Here is a 19,826-nt window from a genome sequence, read left to right as displayed (position 1 = left end):
GAAGGGCAGCTTGTTCACACAGAGATAGTTTCTCCAGCATCTGCAGTTCCTGCTGATAACAAGGTGTAGAGCTGCATGAACATAACAGGCCAAGCAGTATCAGAGGAGCCGGAAGGCTGATGTTTCAGGCCTAGACCCTTTTTTAGAAAAATTTTTAAGAACGGTCTAGGCCTGAAAAGCCAGCCTTCTTACTCCTCTGCTGCTTGGCCTGCTGTGCTCATCCAGCTCTACACCTTGTTATCTCTTAGTCACACAGGGTGGTTTGTATGTGGAACGAATGCCAGAGGAAGTGCTAGATGTTGGTATAGTTAAGGCATTTAAAATACATTTGGGCAGGTACATGAATAGGAAAGATTTTGATGGATATGGGCCAAATGAAGGCAAGTGGGACTAATTTAATAGCTGTATAAATGGATGGGCACCACCTTGAAGTTGTGCCCTGAATAGAGTCAAAGACGTGTCCCACACAGGAAAAGGCCCATTGAGTCTTCACTGGTCAAAAATAAGTATCTAACTATTCTAATTCCATTTTCTAACTGTTGGCCCATAGTCATGTACTCTTGCGATTTTAAGACATACATCTAAGCACTCCTTAAATGTTATGAGGGCTTGTGCCTCTCACACTCTTACAAGCGGTGGGTTTCAGATTCTCATCAGCCTTTGGGTGAAAAAAAGTTCTCTTCTCATTCCCACTTACCTTAACCTTAAGTCCATTCTCCTAGTCATTGATTCCTCCAAACAGAAACATTCTGTGTCTGCCCTACCCTGTCTGTGTGCCACATAATTTTATACATCTCAATCACATTTCCCTCCTCAGTCTTTCTGCTTTGAGGAAACCAATTCCAGTCTCTGCAATCTCTTCATAACAAACTCTCCAGCTCAGGCAACATCTTAGTAAATCTTCTCTTCACTCTCTTCGGTGCAATCACATCCTTCCTGACATGTGGATTCCAGAACTAGATGCAGTACTGTAGCTGATGTCTAAACAATGTTTTATACAGTTCCAACATACCCTCCCTGTTCTTAAACGCTATGCTTCAGCTACGAAAGGCAAATGTTCCATTTTGCTGCCGTAACCACTTCATCCGCCTGTCTATCTTGAGGGCCAATGCACGTGGATACTAAGATGCCGCTGATCCTCAGTGCCTCTGAATTCATCATGTATTCCATTGTCTTGTTTGTCTCACCCAACTGCATCACCTCACATTTGTATGGATTGAATTCCATTTATCACTGATTCACCCATCTGACCAGCCTGAAGTCTTCCACGAGCTAACTACATATTTTACAAAATGTCTTTGATATAAGTTTTTTTTTCTCAGTATGCCAATTCTTCACTAATAAAAGCATTTATGATGTGTTTAGAACATGGTTGTTACAATAAACCATTGAACGTTCTTTTCTAGGCAATTGAACACACAGTCCACAGGAGGACGATGGTAATAGCGGATTCTGTGTGTCATATTGCTCAATACCTTCAACATCAGGCCCTGAATTCAATCTGTGTTGCTAAGGTTTGTACATTCAGTTTCTCAGTTTCTGTATCTGCATTTGGTGTGTTTATGGGTTCTATAATTGTGAGGACTATGCAATGAGTAGATGTTGAGATCAATTTTTCTTGATTGTATCTGTTTTCTAGGTACAGGTGACAATAATAGCTCCTGCTGTGTGAATAAAGTTGTAATTTATATTGGTTTTGATGATTGTAGCCATAGAGCTATACAGCCTGGAAATAGCCCCTCTCAGCCCACCTTGTCAATGCTAACCGGATATTCCAAACTGACCATTTACTCGCATTTGGCTCATACCCCTCTAAACCCTTCCAGTTCATATATTCATTTGGGTGCCTTTTATATGTTGTAATTAAAGACTCGGCATCACTTTTGTTTTTTTTGAGTGGTAGGAGAAAGGAAACTAGGGAGAAGACTTTAGAGTCACTTCCAGCAGTACCTCCCCAGCATAGAGTTTTAAGAAATGTAATTGTAGCTATTGTGGTAAGACACAACAGCCACAGCTTTGACTAAGCAAACTAAAACTTTAATTTAGAGCTTTACATTTTACCACTAAAATTGTTGTAGAAGTTAACAAATGCTTGGACTTGGGGTGTGTGTGTGTGAGAGGAAGAGAGATTTAACTCCACATTAGTTTCCTTGCTGAATTATAGGGGTATTTTGCTGACAGTGCTAGCTTGCTGTCATTGCAGATTTAAATTTCAGGAACAGGATTGATCATTTGGAAAATTTTTGATCATATTGTTCCTTCAGAAAAGAGTAATATCTGACAAGAAGTACAGTGAGCGACGCCTGGATGTGCTGTCAGCCCTAGTCCTGGCTGAAAATGCTCTCAATGGTCCCAGCACTAAAGAGCGTAAACTCGTAGTCGCACTTGCGTTAAGTGTGGGAACACAAATGGTAAGCCAATGTCCTATATTTTACATAAGAAACATAAGGTTATTATTCCCTTGTATTGCGTGTGAGGCATTTACACTGTGAAAATTATTGCATTTACATTATGATATGAGACTTAATAGGCTGCATTTGCAGACATTGATGAGTATGCACAGTATGCTCTAGGGAGTACATGTGAATGGCAGTTATTGAAAAATGTCCATGTGCGCATTTTGATCGTTGGTCTGGCTGCCAATATGAAAAATTGTGTTCCTGTAAGTATCTGATGTTTTTGAATTAAGTGGCAGGCCCAGCATGCTATGAGTGGCAATGAATGCCTTTAATCCCATATCAATTTGGAATTGGTGCTGATCTCCCTCTCCACTCAGAATAAAGATGTCATAATTTCTCACATTTAAGACATCCCGTGACATTTTCAGGATGTCTGGTGTCGACAAACACTGGCCAAGCCTACAGGCCCATGTCATGCAAGCAGCTTTCTGTTCTTCCCTTTACCTCTCTTTGTGCTTCATTTCTACCCCTCTAACCTTTGATGAAAGTAGCTAAAGAGTGATGAAGCCTCCTGAAGATGTCCACTAGCTTTCAGTATTTGTGTTGCTGTTTTGTGACACTCCTTTTATAATCCAATGCTTTAAATTTTAATGTGCTCTACCACCTACACCAACAAAAACAAATTGCTGCAAAAACTCAGCAGGTCAGGCAGCATCTACAGGGAGAAAGCAGGGCAAATGTTTTGGGTCCAGTGAGCCATCTCCAGAACTTGGTCCTAATCTGCTTTTTATATTCATTCAAAATCACAGTTAAATAATGGTAGCTTTGTTCATTTCGGGTATTTCTGCAGTTTTTATCTAATCAAATCAAAATTTAAAAATACAAAAGATATTCACTTTAAGATCTGTACAAAGTTGGCTCTAGGCAGGCCCAGAAATGCCATTTTAAAAAAATCTAATTGTTGCATGATTATTATTGGAGGATTATAATTCACTTTACGAACCGAAAATTATTATTAAAAAAATTAAGTTAACTTCACATGATATTCAGTATAAATTCCACGCTGCCTCACAGCACCAGGGACCCAGATTTGATTCCACCCGTGGGCGACTGCCTGTGTGGAGTTTGCACATTCTCCCCGTGTGTGCATGGGTTTTCTCCGGGTGTTCCGGTTCCTCCCACAATCCAAAGATATGCAGGGTAGGAGGATTGGCCATGCTAAGTTGCCTGTAGGTTAGAGGGATGAGTCTGGGAGGGATGCCCTGAGGGTTGGTGTGGACTTGTTGAGCCGAAGGGCCTGTTTCCACACTGTAGGGATTCTATGAGCTTCCATGAACTGAAAAATTTTATCAACCGTGTTAAATCGCGTGTCTATTTTCTGTGCATGCATCTTTTAATTCCCTGCAGATGTTGCCATACTGGAAATGGTATGAGATCTTCACTCAATACTTGGTCCTTTCTTGTCCACATGTGTGTTGTCGATATACTGTGTTCAGCCTCCATGCCGGTGTCAAACCTCTGCATGTATTCGGCTCTTGAGGCTTGCAAATATGCAGTCAGTTGGGCCATCTGGTGTCACCAAGCACTGCCTGCACTATGTGCTGAAAATAACAAGGTTCTGCAGTACTTGTTTAAATTCTTAAATGCCATAACCGTTCCAATTCCTGCAAAGGAGGTAGATGTTCACTTTTTCTGTATCTGACAAATCCTGTTTTACTCATTTTGACTCTTGAAGAAAACGTTCCGTGATGAAGAATTGCTGGTGTTGCAAGTGGTGCTGAAGAAGTTGGACTTGATCAGTGAGCTCAGAGAGAGGTGAGTAAAGCAAAGAGAATACAATCAAGTAACCAAGACACTTAGGGCAAAGCACCAAATTATAACCTTTTAATGCTTTTTTGCAGGATTCAAATTCTGTGCAACTGTAACTTCTTGTACTGGCATCGAACTATTTTCCCCATCTATTTGGATGATGTTTATGACAACGCTGTAGATTCTGCGAGAGTACATGTAAGAGCTGCAAATTAATGTTGATAATTGCATAACTGGGCAGGTCAAGAATGTGTTGCCAGATTAATGTTAATCTACTATAAAACATCCAATAAACATACCTAATGGATATCATCCAAAAGTAGAGACTATGATACAGCAGTGTAGTGATTATGTTAGTGAATTAGACATTCCAAAGAATAAGTTCACATCTCACCATAACATTTTGACCATTTACAATAAGCTTATAGTTAAAATAAATATGACCATTAAACTCTCAGATCGATGTATCAGACCGATATCAGGCCCACTGATGTTCTTACGGAAAGGAAATTTGCCTTCCTTTCTCCGCTTGGTATGTACATGACTTCAATCCCACAAGACTCTTAGCTCCAGAGTGCCCTTTGAAGTGATCTGCAAGCACTCGGATGTATCAAACTGTAACAAAGAATAAGAACACAGATAATTGTCATCTCCAAAATGAATAGGATTGACAATACATGCTGGAATTGCTGCAGTCCTCACCTGTCAAAAATGAAGAGGCCAAACAAGTATGTTGAAAGCTGTGTAAATTGTTGTACAGGGTGATTATTTGAAGTGCCAGGTATTTTCAATGAATTTGTGTCAATTTATTATATCTCATGCAGTCATGTTGAAATACAATATACAAGTGCAGCAATGTGATGTAATAATCTATCTTGAAACCTATTTTAGTACAAAATTCTTCCTGTGAGATGTAATAATGTAAAAGTACTATTCCAGGGACTGCAGAACTGTCATAGTGTCATAGAGCATGGAAACATACCCTTTGGCGAATCAGTCCATGTTGAACATAATCCCAAACTAAACTACTCCCACCTGCCTGCTTCTGGCCTGTATCCCTCCAAATGTCTTTTAAATGTTGTAACTGTACCCACATCCACCACTTACTCATTCATTTCATTTCACACACGAACCCTGTATGTAAAAGAAATTGCCCCTCATCTTTTTATTAAATCTGTATCCTCTAACCTTAAATGTGCTCCCAGACTTGAAATTCCCCCATCCTAGAGGAAAGACAACTGCCATTAACTCTACCTATTTTCCTCATTATTTTATAAACTTCCATCTACTTCTAAACCTGCTGTGCACCAGTCCCAACCTATCTAGCCTTTCTTTATAACTTGGACCTTCCGTACTCAGCAACGTCCTGGTAAATCTCTTCTGAACCCTCTCCAGCATAATCTCCTTCCTATAACTGGGCAAAAAAATTAAGGAAACTAGAGATATATTCTGTATGCTTTTGAAGAATGGGAGGTGAAACTTACAATATACTTAGTGATAAACATGGTAGATGTGGTTAAGATGTTTCTGCTGAGTCAGGAGTCTTGAACCGGGGACACCATTAATAATGAGGGTTGCTACTTCAGTCCAAAATAAAAGCCTTTTGTTTTATATTCACTCATGTTATGTGGTATTGCAGCTAAGCCACGATTCGTTTCCTGTCCCTAGTTCTCCTTGAGAAAGTGGTGGTGAGCTGCCTCCTTGGACTGTTCCAGTCCTTGAGCTGTAGGTAGATCCACAATGTTGTTGGAGGGAGAGTCAAAGATTTTGACCCAACGATACTAAGGAACTGGCAATTTATTTCCAAGTCAGGATGGTGAGTGCCTTGCAGAGGAACTTACAGGGGGTAGTGTTCTCATGTATCTGTTGCCCTTGTCTTTCTGGATGGAAATGGTCATAGATTACGAAGGTGCTTTCTAAAGGAGCTTTTGTGAATTTCTACAGTGCATGTTGTAGATGGTACACTGCTGCTACTTGGTGGTAAGGGGAATTGATATTTGTGGATATGTTGCCAGTCAAGCAGCCTGCTTTGTACTGAGCGGTGTCAAGCTTGTTGAAGAGCTGCACTTGGCCAGGGAAGTGGGGAGTGATCTGTTACATTCTTTGTGTCATGTGGAAGCTTTGGGGAATGACTATTTAAATCAGGAGATGAGTTACTCACGGCAGGATTCCTACCTCTGCCCAGTAGCCACCTATTTTTGGTCAGTGGTAATCCTCTTGATATTGGTATTGGGGGATGTGTTGGGAATACTATTGAATGATGATGGTTAGATTCTCTCTTACTGGAGGTAGTCAATGCCTGGCATTTTTGTAGCTCCAATGTTACTTGCCACTTTTCAGCTTAAGATTAGATTAGGTTCCCTATAGTGTGGAAACAGGCCCTTCGGCCCAACAAGTCCACACCGCCCCTTGAAACATCCCACCCAGACCCCTCCCCCTATAACCCACACACCCCTGAACACGGCAATTTAGCATGGCCAATCCACCTAACTCAGGCTATTGCACATCTGTCAGACAGCTCTCTCATGTTTGGCACTAGCCCTCAGATGTTAATTAGGAGGACTGCAGAGTCAATAGGATTGTTTTAGCTACCGTCATTTCCGCTGCCATTGATTGATGCCAGGACCGTTCAGTTTCATTTTAGCTTTTGAGACTTGCAGTTGTTACAACTGAGTAGCTTACTCTGTCATTTCATACAGCAATTAAGAATTAACCACATTGCTGTGGGGTCTGTAGGCACATGTAGGCCAGACCAGTTGAGGATGCTGTGCCCTGTGTTTTCAGTCAGAAGTCACATGACACCAGGTTATAATCCAACAGGTTAACTTGATGGACTATAACCTGGTATCGTGTGACTTTGTCCTCCCCAGTCCAACACTGGCACCTCCAAAGCTTATATTTTCAAAGTAGTAGAAGCCAGAATTAGTATTTCTTGGACCAACACCTTCCAGGTAAATCGAATGAAGACTAATGATTAAGGTGAAGGTTATTGACTACTGAAGAAGGTCTAGACCCGAAACATCAGCATTCCTGTTCCTCTGATGCTGTTTGGCCTGCTGTGTTGATCCAGCTCTACACCTTGTTATCTCAGATTCTCCAGCGTCGGCAGTCCCCACTATCGCTATTGACTTGAAAACCTGCTTTTTAAATGGACTGGATCTTATCTATGACCGGGATTAAATGTATTAAATGCCAGACAAGTATGTGATGCTACTTGGACTGTATAAGACTAAAAATATATGTTGTAAAATGATAATTAAGATATGTTTGTTTTGGTATAATCTGCTATTCCACTTTTCCAGTACATGTTCAGCGCTCTGAGGGATTGTGTCCCACCTATGATGCATGCAAGACATCTGGAGTCCACCCAAGTATTGCTGGAATCCTTTGATAAAGAAATCATGGATGTGCTGAATGAGGTAACTGGTATCAAAGCAAAGAAAAGACATCCTTGTTTACATTGGTATAGGGATGTATTTAGAATGAATTATTATCCCTTTAAAGTTTTAGTCAGTCCAGATCTTTGTGTATTTAAATGCAAAATCCCAGGTTTGTCTCAGGAAACTATGAAGTGAAGGGCTTCTAAGTTGTGTTTAGCTTTTGCCAAATAAGACTTGAATTCTGTAAAGCAGTCCATGTGCATGTAAGAATGTGATCATCCTAACAATTCTTTAGGAAGTTGGATTGAGTTTGAGGAGTCATTGATGGAGTATAAATGTGCGTTTAAAACAAAAACATAGTAATTTATTAAGAAAAGACCATTTGGCCAATTCTTTGTATTATCTCTGTAGGACCATTCCCCACTGTATCTCATAATCCAACAAGATTATCTGCTTCAAATGCATAACCAGTTTCCTTATGAAACTATCCATCATCTCTTGATTCCGCCACCTTTGTAGACAGCGAGTTCCACGTTATTAACAATTAATGAAGAAGAAATGCCATTCCTCTCAAGTGCCATGAGCCTCATGCCAAAAACTTTAAATATATGTATTTTAGACCTTGTAGCACCAGTTAGTGGAAATAGGTTTATTTTCTCTCTACCTTACTGAAACCTGACATAATCTTCTACACCTGTACCAATCTTTGGAGATCAACCCGAGCTACTCAAATCATCTACCTGGCACAGTTCTGATAATCTTCTGATGCATCTCTCAAGGACCCTCACTTCCTTCGTAAAGTCTCGTGAAACGATTTCAGCATAACTTGCTCAAACTTGCGCTCAATATCTCTTGAGTCCCAAATGATTTTTTAATCACTCCTTCAATAAATCCTGCCACCTTCATGAACGTGAGTTCTTGGATATCTTTATTCTTTTATGTACTTTGTGCTGTTAAGTCTTTGTTACCTCTCTTCCATCTTCCAAAATCCATCACCTCACACTTCATTATTCTAAGTTCTGTTTGTCACTTATCTGCCAATTCTGCATGCTCACCTTTGTACTGTTGCAGATTGTTTGTGTCTTTCTCACTGTTTGCCTCATTTCCCAGTTTGATATTGAGGCAGTTTTAAAAAATGTATTCTGTATTCACTGTCCAAATTTTCAAATATATTTTGTATCTATCGCTTGTTAATTTAAGGTATTAGCATGTTCCAGCTGTAACATTTTCATGATAGCCATCTGAAGGCAACCCATTTTCATTCAGTTACATGCAGATGTTTCATGACAGGTGAATCAGAAATTGACCTGTCATGCCTGTCAGTATTTTATGGATTTAGAGAGATGTTTATAGATGGATATGTGTAGTAGCAGGTTTTAAAGCTGGTTCTACTAGCTACTTTCATCCTGAAAAATAATTTGACTTGTTTTAGCATCCTTTAAGAAAGTTACCTCTGATAATAATACCATGTTTTGTCTGTCTGGACTTTTTGTTTGTTCAATTTAAGGGGAATGTCTGATCGGTATGTTTCATGGATGGTTCCTAGTACAGGCAGAGGATTTGTGTTTGTGGCTGGAAAGTTTCCTATATTAGCTGTTCAAATTGCTTATCTCCTCTGGGTCCCTTATCTTTCCTTCTCTCCAACAGCATCTTTTGGATAAGCTTTGTAAAGAGATTGAGAAGGATCTGAGACTGTCTGTGCACACACATTTAAAATTGGATGATCGGAATCCATTCAATGTTGGCATCAAAGACTTGACAGATTTCTTCTCTATCAAACCAATCCGTTTCTTTAACCGATTCATTGACGTCAAAGGTTAGCTCCTGTTCAAATTGTGGCTGTTCGTTAAACATTTATTTTATATAGTTAACCACAGACATGTCAATTTTTAAAAAAATCTGCATAAATATTTAACAGCATATGTAACTCACTATCTGGACAAGACCTTCTATAACTTGACAACAGTGGCTATTCACGACTGGGCTACCTATAGTGAAATGAGAAATCTTGCAACCCAGCGCTACAGCCTCTCAATGACAGAGGCACATCTTCCGAGTCAGACCTTGGAGCAGGTAAGTACTGAGGCGTTCCTTGTGGAACACTTACAGATTGCTTTGTATTGGTGAATGAGATGAATGACTGAACTTTGGCATGAGTGATACCTAGTATTGGTTTGTAACAGTACTACTCTTACATAACGAAAATTTTTTTTAATTTTTGGATTTTAATATTTTACAATGTGATTATTTATTATCAAGTTAAAGGAATTGCAAAAGAATTGCATAATTTTCCTAACATGACTTCATGTTGTTTTCAGGGATTAGATGTTCTGGAAATTATGCGAAACATTCACGTGTTTGTCTCAAAGTATCTATACAATCTCAACAATCAGGTACATTTTTAAGAATTGATGACAAAGATATTTGAAATGCATAGAGAAAATTTAGTTGCCAGAATCAGATTTTGAATTTAATTTCATTGCATATTATAGATCTTCATTGAACGAACAAGCAACAATAAGCATTTGAATACGATCAACATTAGGCATGTCGCAAACTCAATCCGTACACATGGAACTGGCATTATGAACACAACAGTAAGTGCACTTGTACTTAGCTGGATGAATTGTTAATGAAATAGTACTAAAACCTAAGATTCTAATTGCATTTTTGACCGTCTTATCAATCTAAGGTACTTTTAAAATCTTGCATGAACCTTATCTCCAAGTGTCCCTGCTCCTTCACAGGATCTATACTACTTCCACTCAATGCAATTAGTACTGGTATATTTTTTGCTAAAATATGTCATGACATTTATTTACACTGAATTCTTCCAGTTAATCCATAGAATCCCTACAGTGCAGATAGAGGCTATTTATCATAGAATCCCTACAGTGTGGAAACAGGCCCTTCAGCCCAACAAATCCACACTGACTCTCAGCGTCCCACCCAGACCCATCCCCCCGTAACCCACCTAATCTACACATCCCTGAATGCTATGGGCAATTTAGCATGGTCAGTCCACCTACCTTGCACATCTTTGGACTGTGAGAGGAAACGGGGAGAATGTGCAAACTCCACACAGACAGTCACCCAAGGGTGAAATGAAACCCAGATTCCTGGCACTGAGGCAGCAGTGCTAACTGCTGAGCCACCATGCTGCCCCATTGAGGCTGCATCCTACTCATAACTGCAACCACCACCACCAAGCCTGGTCCCCATAATCCCATGTTTACTTTGGGTAATCCACCTAGCCTACTGATCCCTGGCTACTACTGGGAAATTTAGCATGCCTAATTCTGATGCTCCTGTGGCTTTAAAAGATTATTGTGTCCTGGTTTTTTTTGTTTGAAGAGCGGTCATTTTTTCTACAGTTTTAGGTTTAGATTCCAGTGGGCTTAAAAAAAAAGCTTTCTTATCCCTCTCTTGGTTACAGCTAAAAGCTGGAGTGTCACTTTGCTGCTGGGTTACCTGCGAGAAAAATCTCTTTTTCTAAATTGGCCTTTTTGCCAAAGGGTGTATTTGTGGGATATTACTATATTCTATAAATTACTAATTGTTACTGTATCTGTTGTGTTAAGTTTCCCAGTTGAGTTAAGTTACTCTAAATTTCACTTTGGTTGTATTTTTAACTATAATGTTTAAATAAATTGTGGTTTGCTTAATGAGAGAGTTTGACCAGTTGCATTGCGTCTGGAACACAGTACTTTACATTTGCCTTAAAAATAAGAAAAAGTTAGGGCCGAAACTATCACCTTAAAATATATTGAGTGGGTTTGGTCTGGTCCATAACAAATTGATCCTGGATGAGCCCCTAATTTCTATTTGCTTGATGCCTCTGCCTTAAACTGTTCTTCAAAAAAAAACTGGGACAAAATAGCTCTTAAAGCCTCAATGTTATCACACAATCCACCGAAACTGCACATCTTTTTGGATTGTGGAAGGAAACCACAGAAACTCATGCGAACAGTCACCCAAGGCCAGAATCAAACCCAGGTCCCGGTGCTGAGGCAGAAATGATGATGTTGTCCTCGCTGATGCAGTTGGTGGTGTCTGGTGTATGTGTCTTCGGTTCTTCTAATAGTGTAGTCACCATCACTAGTGTAGCTAGTGGACCTATGCCTTACCACCCACTTCACTTTCAATAACAAAACCTACAGATAAACCAACGGTACACCCATGGGATCTCCGATATCAGGGTTCTTAGAGGCAGTAATGCAGAGACTCGAACAAACAGCTCTGCCAATCATACAACCCAAACTTTGGGTCCGCTACGTGGATGACACCTTTGTCATTACTAAACAAAACAAATTAGAGGAAACCTTCAAGACCATCAATAATACCCTTTACTGGCATAACATTCACAAAAGAGGAGGAAAACAACAATAAACTGCCATTCCTAGATGTCACAGTAGAGTGAACAGCCAATGGGGAACTTCAAACCAGCGTCTACAGGAAAACAACACACACGGACCAAATACTGAACTACAGGAGCAACCATCCCAACACCCACAAACGAAGCTGCATTAGAACATTATTCCAACGAGCCACCACACACTGTAGCACAGAGGAACTACGAAGAGCAGAAGAAAATCACCTACACAGTGTATTCAAAAAGAACGGGTACCCAATGAACACAGTCTGCCAATTCCTCAGTAATAAACCCAAACAAACAGACAAAACGGGCTCAAAATCATAACCACTCTCCCCTACATCAAAGACATTTCCGAAATGACTGCCAGACTACTCGGACCTCTTGGCATCAGGGTAGCCCACAAACCCACCAACACACTAAAACAGCAACTAATGAACTTAAAAGACCCAATACAGACAACAAGCAAAACAAACGTCATCTACAAACTACTTTGCAAGAACTGTGACAAACACTACATTGGACAAACAGGCAGAAAGCTAGCCACCAGGATACATGAACATCAACCAGCCACAAAACGACATGACCCACTATCACTCGTATCCTTACTTACAGATGAGGAAGGACACCACTTTGATTGGGACAACACATCCATCCTAGGACAAGCCAAACAGAGACACGCATGAGAATTCCTAGAAGCGTGGCATTCCAACCGGAACTCCATCACCAAACACATTGATTTGGAGCCCATCTACCATCCTCTGAGAAAAACAACAGGAAATGACATCACCAACCCAAGGAAACCTAACCAGATAAATAGAAAGCGGGACATAACACCAGCGCTTCGTCGGAGGCTCACTGATGATGTTATCTAGAATGGGGACGAAACGTCTGAAAACTAACCTTCCAGTTCAGCGAGCAAACTCACATCCAGAACCTCAACCTGAGCTACAAATCTTCTCAAAACACGCTATAGTCTAAGACCTTCGTCCTCGCTGTCAGCCACCCAGCCAGTCTGTCATCTGCAACCTTATTTATCCCCTATATATCATGAACAATAAGGGATCTGCACTGAACCCTGTGGCATGCCACTGGACACTTGCTTCCAGTCAGACAAACAGCCTTTTATTAGCCCCCTCTCAAAGTCATACAGCATGGAAGCTTCAGTCCAACCAGTCCATGCCGAACATAATCCCAAACTAAACTAGTCCAACCTGCCTGCTCTTGGCCCATATCCCTACAACCTTCCCTACTCACCTAAGTGTCTTTCTAACTGTGTCCACATCCACCAACTCAGCAAGTTCATTCCACACACAAACCACCCTCTGTGTGGGGGGGGGAAAATATTGCCCTTTTTTTTACAGATCTCTCTCCTGTTATCTTAAAAATGTGCCTTGAAATCCCCCATCCACTGGAAAAGACACCTACCATTATCCCCATTTATGCCCCATCACGATTTTATAAATCTCTGTGTAAGGTCACCTCTCAACCTCCTATGGTCTAGTGGAAAAAGTCCCAGCCTATCCAGCCTTTCTTTATTACTCAAACCTTCCATACCTGGCAACATCCTGGTAAATCTCTTTTGACCACTCTCTACTTTAATAACATCCTTCCTATAATTAGGCAACCAGAACTGGACATAGTACTTCAGAAGAGGTCTGACCGATGTCCTGTACAACCTCAACATGACTTTCCAATTCCTATACTCAAAAAGATTGTTGCTTGCCACAAAGCCAATTTTGGAACCAACTTGTCAAGTTGCCCTGTGCTTTTGCCTTCTTTATCAGTCTTCCTTGGAGTAGTTCAGGCTTTGCTGAAAACAATATAAAGTACATCAGCTGCACTACCCTCATCTACACACCCGGCCACCTCCTTCAAAAATTCAGGCAGAGTTTTTAGGCCTGACTTCCTCTAATAAAGCCAGACTGATCATCCCTAACCAAGTCTGTCTTTTCTAAATGGAGTTTAATTCTCTCTGTCAGAGATTTCTCTAATGTTTTTCGTATCACTGGTATGAGACACCTGGTCTGTAATTCTTTGGTTTATCTCTACCACCCTTCTTGAAAAGTGGAATCACATTAGCTGTCCTCCAGTTCTCTAACACCTCCCTATGGCCAGAGATGAATTAAAAATTTATGTCAGAGCTGCTGTGATTTTATTTTCCCTTATGTCTCTCAGTAGCCTGGATTCAACCCATCTGTATCTGGAGGTTTGTTGACTTTTAAGTCTGCCAAAACATCCAGTGCCGCCTCCACTTTCACTGTCAATCTGCTCGAGAACCTCTCGGTCCCTCTTCCTGAATTTTATATGTACTTCCTCCTCCCAGGTGAAGACATGTGAAGTACTTGCTTAACACGCTACCAGTGTCCTCCGTCTTTATGCACAGATTTCCCCTTTGTTCTTAATAGGCTCTACTGTTTCCCTTGTTTTTGTCTTCCCCTCGATATTCTACAAGTAAGTCTTGGGATTCTCCTTAAACTTGCTCTGTCAGTATTTTTTCACGCCTCTCTTTGCTCTCCTGTTCGCTTTAAGTTGCCCCCTGCAGTTTTTGTTCTCCACTAGGGTCTCATTCCCTTTGTACCTGTTAAACATCACTCTTACCTTCTTATACAGTCATGAGTATTCTGAAGCATCCAGGCCCTTGAGCTTGTTGCTCCTACATTTCCCCTAAAGTGAGCATGTTAAGCCTATCCACTCCCCGGTTCCTTTTTGAATGCCTGCCACTGTTCTGCTGTAGATTTCCCCACAAATAACTGTGCTCACAGGCTATTTTGGCCAGCTCCTGTCTTGTTTTAATAAAAATCTGCATTACCCCAGTCCAATTTTTTTCTTTTTTTGCAGACTTTCAGTTTCCTTTTTTCTAATAAATTAAGTATACGGTTTTGTGGGTGCTCTCTCTGAAGTGCTTCCACACTGCCACCTCAAACATCTGTCAGGCTTCATTCCCCAGAATTGGGTCCAGCGTTGCACCTTCCCTCGTTGGACCTTCCATACATTGCCCTAATATTATTTTTACACATCTCAGTGAATTGCCTACTGACTGACTGCTTGGTAGCTGTTAATACACTACCAGCAATGTGACTGCCACCTTTTTATTCCTAAGCTCCACCCATAAAATTTAATTGGGAGGCCCTTCCAAGATATCATCCCTCCTACTGTAGTGACTGATTTCTTAATGAGTAATGCAATGCCATCAGAGATAACAAGGTGTAGAGCTGGATGAACACAGGTCAAGCAGCATCAGAGGAGTAGGAAGGCTGAGGTTTCGGGCCTAGACCCTTCTTCAGAAATGGGGGAGGGGAAGGGGGTTCTGAAATAAACAGGGAGATGGGGGGTGTGGATAGAAGATGGATAGAGGAGAAGATAGGTGGAGAGGAGACAGACAGGTCAAAGAGGGATCTCCATGTCAGTCCACGCCCTTAACGCCTGTCTTTGAGGCCATCCAGCCTCGCAAAACTCCCTTGAGTTCCTTTCTTAAAATCTGCTGTATTTTACTGACACTCTGTGCTGCCTTCTCCTGCTGAACAAGTTTAAACTACTCCAGACAACACCAGTGAACCTACCTGTGAGAATGTTGGCCCATTCTGAGATGCTGCAGCGTGTGAACTTGAATATGAAATGTTCCTTTGCTGAATTATTGCTTTTTGTTTTTGTTGATGTTAATGTTACATTAATGTTCAACTTTAAACTTGCTCATTCAATGTGGATATCTATTGACAAGGCCAGCCTTTGCTGTCCATGATAACCAAGTGTTGAGCTGGATGAACGCACGAGGCCAAGCAGCATCTTAGGAGCACAAAAGCTGACGTTTCGGACCTAGACCCTTTCTGATGAAAGGTCTTGGCCTGAAACATCAGCTTTTGTGCTCATAGGATGCTGCTTGACCTGCTGTGTTCATCCAGCCCCACACTTTGCAGATGCTGGAGAATCCGAGAAAACAGTTCCCATTATCTTTGCTGTCCATCCCTTGTTTTCTAGAGAATATGGTGATGTGTTAAAATGGAATCCCATTGGGAAAATAGCTTGAAGCTTTGCGCCTACATCATCCAGCAAGGTGATGTTTTGTAGCTGGTATGGATTTCATCCTGTAAAGTATGCTCTAACTTAATGGAGTGCTGAAATGCTGAAGTTAGTTTGGTAACTTGATGCAAGGCTTTGATGCACAGTCTTGGTGTTAACAGTCAAACTAAAGGAACACTATGTTTCTACTCTCTAGGTTCATAGCTCCATTCATTTGCAATGGCTGAAGCATCAGCACTTAATTTCATGATTCTGCGTTTGAAAAATTATGACATTTAATCTTCAGCCTCACTTACCCTGGTATAACCATATCACAGTTGAATCTTGAGAGAATGCGTTTAGTGTTCCTTTCTGTTGGTGTCCCACTGCCTCGCTGAAATGTCTGAGTGACTTAAACTTGATAGTTTTAGTGCTGAATATTTGAACTGGATCCTTGTGTTTTTTTTGTTCTTAGGTCAATTTCACCTACCAGTTTCTGAGGAAGAAGTTTTATATTTTCAGCCAGTTCATGTATGATGAACACATTAAGTCTCGCCTAATCAAAGACATTCGGTTCTTTAAGGAGACAAAAGACCAAAATGATCAAAAGGTATCAATGGACTTGTTAAAGTATTGAAATGCAGTTTATGTTCTTACAATGACCTATGATGAGTGTATATCAGTTTTGATGTGATTTTGTACATTCTTAATGATTTATTAAAATAAGTTCCTTTCCTCTCAGAATAGCAATAAGTAGAAGGGTAAAATATAAAGCAAGAAATTATATAACAGTGTGACCACTTGGCCCAGGAAAATTGAAGGAATCATGGCATATAATAAACCCAAGAACTGCTGTGTCATTGTTCACTGCAATGTTAGTTTTGCTCCTCAATTTAGTCATGGGTTAGTCAAGTGATTTCAAGCAATTAGTTAGAGGATTAAAGTGGAGTTGAGTAATTTTTTCACGTAGATGATGAAGTTTTGAACTTGGGCCTGAAAAAGGGTGGCATAGGCAGAAACTTAATGCAGTATTAAAAAAAAGTACTTAGTGACCTCCAGAGCTCCAGACGAAGCTGAAAGTTGGAGGTCGCTTGGATAGGTCTACTTTTGCTAACACGATACGACGAGCTGTATGATCTCTTGCGTAGCAAATTTTTGTTTGTATAAACCAACTAATTCTCGTTCACAGTATCCTTTTGACCGTGCAGACAAGTTTAATCGCGGCATCAGAAAACTTGGACTAACTCCAGAGGGACAGAGTTATCTTGACCAGTTCAGGCAGCTTATTAGCCAAATAGGTAAGTGACTGAACGAGATCTTTGCATGCATGTCACACAGTAACATACTTCAACATGTTTTTGTCTTTCTAGTTCCAGATTGAGATTTTTCTGGTATTGCCATAAAATACTTATTTAATTGCACCTATGCAAAGGTAGACGGTGGTCCGTAAATTGACTATTTTGTGAAAGGGCCTGGTGAATGGGATGACACTGTTAGATAATTAATGGAAACAAAGGTCATACTGAATTTGGAAACTAAAATTTTAAAGTTACACAAGTGTCAAGTGAAGGGTGATATTCATAATGCAAACCCATTTGAAACTAGCTACTTCGGTAAAGGGTAACTGAATGATTTCCAGGATGTGGTCACTTCTGCCTTTTGCAAGCCCTAAGCCCAGCTGGACCCAGCTGGTATTTTGTGACCAGGTCCCCTCATAATTGATAAGCAGTGGTGACTCCACAAGATTCTACCATGGTGAAGGCAGTGGAGCTTCGACTTCAGAGGACCTCTGGATCCTCAGGGAAGAGGGCTTTCTTTTTCTTAAGCCGTATCTGAGGAAGATAGTGGGAAAGCACCTCATGCTTCCTTTGTCCCTGGTTAAAAAATGGTTAATGCAAACAATTCTTATCAAGAATGCAAATGCAGTTGACATCGCTCCTATTAAGATCTGTCTTGGTATGGATATCCAGGACCTGTAGGTGGGCCCTGTTTATTACAGTGATGCTGTGTAACTGTCAGAATTCTATGGAATAAACTTGAGAAGAAAAGCTAACACTAAAAGTATTCCTTGAATGAAGTGAAACATGAAAAAGGTGTCACAGTGGCCTAAAAGACAACAGATTAGGTTCTTTAGACATGTTATCTACGAAGAAGGCTTGGAGTGCTCGATACTACCTAGAACTTTGAACAGAATTTAGAAAATTTGGAACACTGCGGCCACTTATGCCATTTGGCATGGTATTTACATGGCAACAACTTTGCATAAACCACAATTTGAACCTACTTCCTGCTGGTGTGTGTACCTCTGCACCATATTTTATGTTTTGACCCACAGTGACCAGAGAGATGAAAATTGAATCTGACCGCCATCATCCCCCAACCCAATAAGATGACTGGATCATTTCAGTCTCTAATTAGATACTTTCTTTGTTCCCACCTTCTTCACTGACTTGATATGTTGGTTCCTGACCTTTTCCCTTTCTTGTTACACCATACATCCATCTCTTCGGTGTCCAATCATTGGTGCCCTGTTCTTGATGTTGCCTAGGTTTCTGCACAACAAGGCCAGTTTCACAGCTGACTTGTAGATTCCTTCCTTCAGTTTCTGCACGACTTGAATTTCTAATTACACCAACCAAAGCTAATTCAGTTTTCAGTTCCATAAAAATCTTCTGTCAGCACCAACTATAGGTTCATGAAGTCACTTACTTCCTCCATGTCTTCATCCAGAACTGTGACACTCTGATTCTGATCCTGTTCCCCTCTCAATGTTTTGTTCAAAATCTATTACGTCTCCAACTTTTCACTGTACTGATGAAAGGTCAGTGAGCTGACATGTTAACTGTTTCTCTCTTCCCCTTGAGTTGAGTTTTGTACCATTTACTTTCTTCATGTCAACTTGAGCATGAATTAGCAAACAATTTGTGCAGAGTATAGACTATAAATTACACAATAAGTGGAAGATACAATATTCGATCTCGTGAGTGTACTGGGCAGGCCATTTAGCATACATGGTCCTAATTTCACCAGAAAGACCTTGGAAGTTAGGAACTTGTTCAGGTCAAATTTCAACTCTGTCACTGAGGATCTAGCCACCAATCCTCTTCTGACAATAGCTTCCAACTGACCCTGAGTTCCAAAGTCATGTTCTTCACTAAAATAGTGTGTTTCAGACTCTTCTCAGCTCACAACAATCTTTGTGGCATGGCTGAAACAGAAATACCTTTATCTCAACCTTCGGTAACAACCCTGTGCAATGCATCATGCAATCGCAGAATTGTTATGGTACAGAAGGAGACCATTTGGCCCTTCCAGTCCACACTAGTTCCATTGCGTAGTGCCAATCTTGTGCTGGGATATGAGGAAAAGGCACACCATTGATCATTCGATAATTCTTTAATGCTTCAGTTGAATCGGTCTCCACCAAGTTTCCAGGCAGTGCATTCCAGATCCTAAGTAGTAATTGTGTGAAAATGATGTTGCCCACACCACTCTTGTTCCGTTTACACATGATTCTCTCTTGTACTTTTTCCCCCCCCCTACTCTCTACCTATGCTGCCCACCCTGCTCATGAATTTGAAAACCTGTATCAGATCTCCTTTCGGACTTCTTCCCTGCAAGTAAAACAGTCCCAACTTCTTCTGTATATGCTTATCACTGATCCTTGTAAATCACTTCTGCATCATCGCCAATACATCCTCATCATTCCGATAATATGGTGCCTAGAACAGTACACAATGCTTCAGCTGAGGTCTAACAAGTGTCTTGTAAAAGTTCAATATTACCTCCTTGCTCTAGTACTCTTTGTCCTTGGTTTTATTAATAGGGGCAAGAAACACTTTATTAACTGCGTCAGAGATAATGGGA

General features: G+C 40.6%; 1 protein-coding gene across 2 annotated transcripts in view; it reads left to right on the top strand.

Moving 5' to 3' along the window:
- Positions 1 to 19,826, top strand: part of washc4 (WASH complex subunit 4) — an 84,824-nt gene that overhangs the window by 48,421 nt on the left and 16,577 nt on the right. For both annotated transcript variants that reach the window (XM_059654757.1, XM_048554049.1), the window contains 11 exons: positions 1,407 to 1,514; positions 2,265 to 2,411; positions 4,135 to 4,214; positions 4,301 to 4,406; positions 7,511 to 7,627; positions 9,236 to 9,404; positions 9,507 to 9,661; positions 9,907 to 9,981; positions 10,081 to 10,185; positions 16,435 to 16,569; positions 17,149 to 17,257. In XM_059654757.1, the coding sequence (XP_059510740.1) occupies positions 1,407 to 1,514; positions 2,265 to 2,411; positions 4,135 to 4,214; positions 4,301 to 4,406; positions 7,511 to 7,627; positions 9,236 to 9,404; positions 9,507 to 9,661; positions 9,907 to 9,981; positions 10,081 to 10,185; positions 16,435 to 16,569; positions 17,149 to 17,257 (1,306 nt within the window). The remainder of the gene's footprint in view (positions 1 to 1,406; positions 1,515 to 2,264; positions 2,412 to 4,134; positions 4,215 to 4,300; positions 4,407 to 7,510; positions 7,628 to 9,235; positions 9,405 to 9,506; positions 9,662 to 9,906; positions 9,982 to 10,080; positions 10,186 to 16,434; positions 16,570 to 17,148; positions 17,258 to 19,826) is intronic.

The sequence above is a fragment of the Stegostoma tigrinum genome, chromosome 25 (genome assembly GCF_030684315.1).
Source record: "Stegostoma tigrinum isolate sSteTig4 chromosome 25, sSteTig4.hap1, whole genome shotgun sequence".
NCBI lineage: Eukaryota > Metazoa > Chordata > Chondrichthyes > Orectolobiformes > Stegostomatidae > Stegostoma > Stegostoma tigrinum.
Note: the sequence above shows the minus strand (reverse complement) of the source record. Positions and strands in the feature narration are given on the sequence as shown.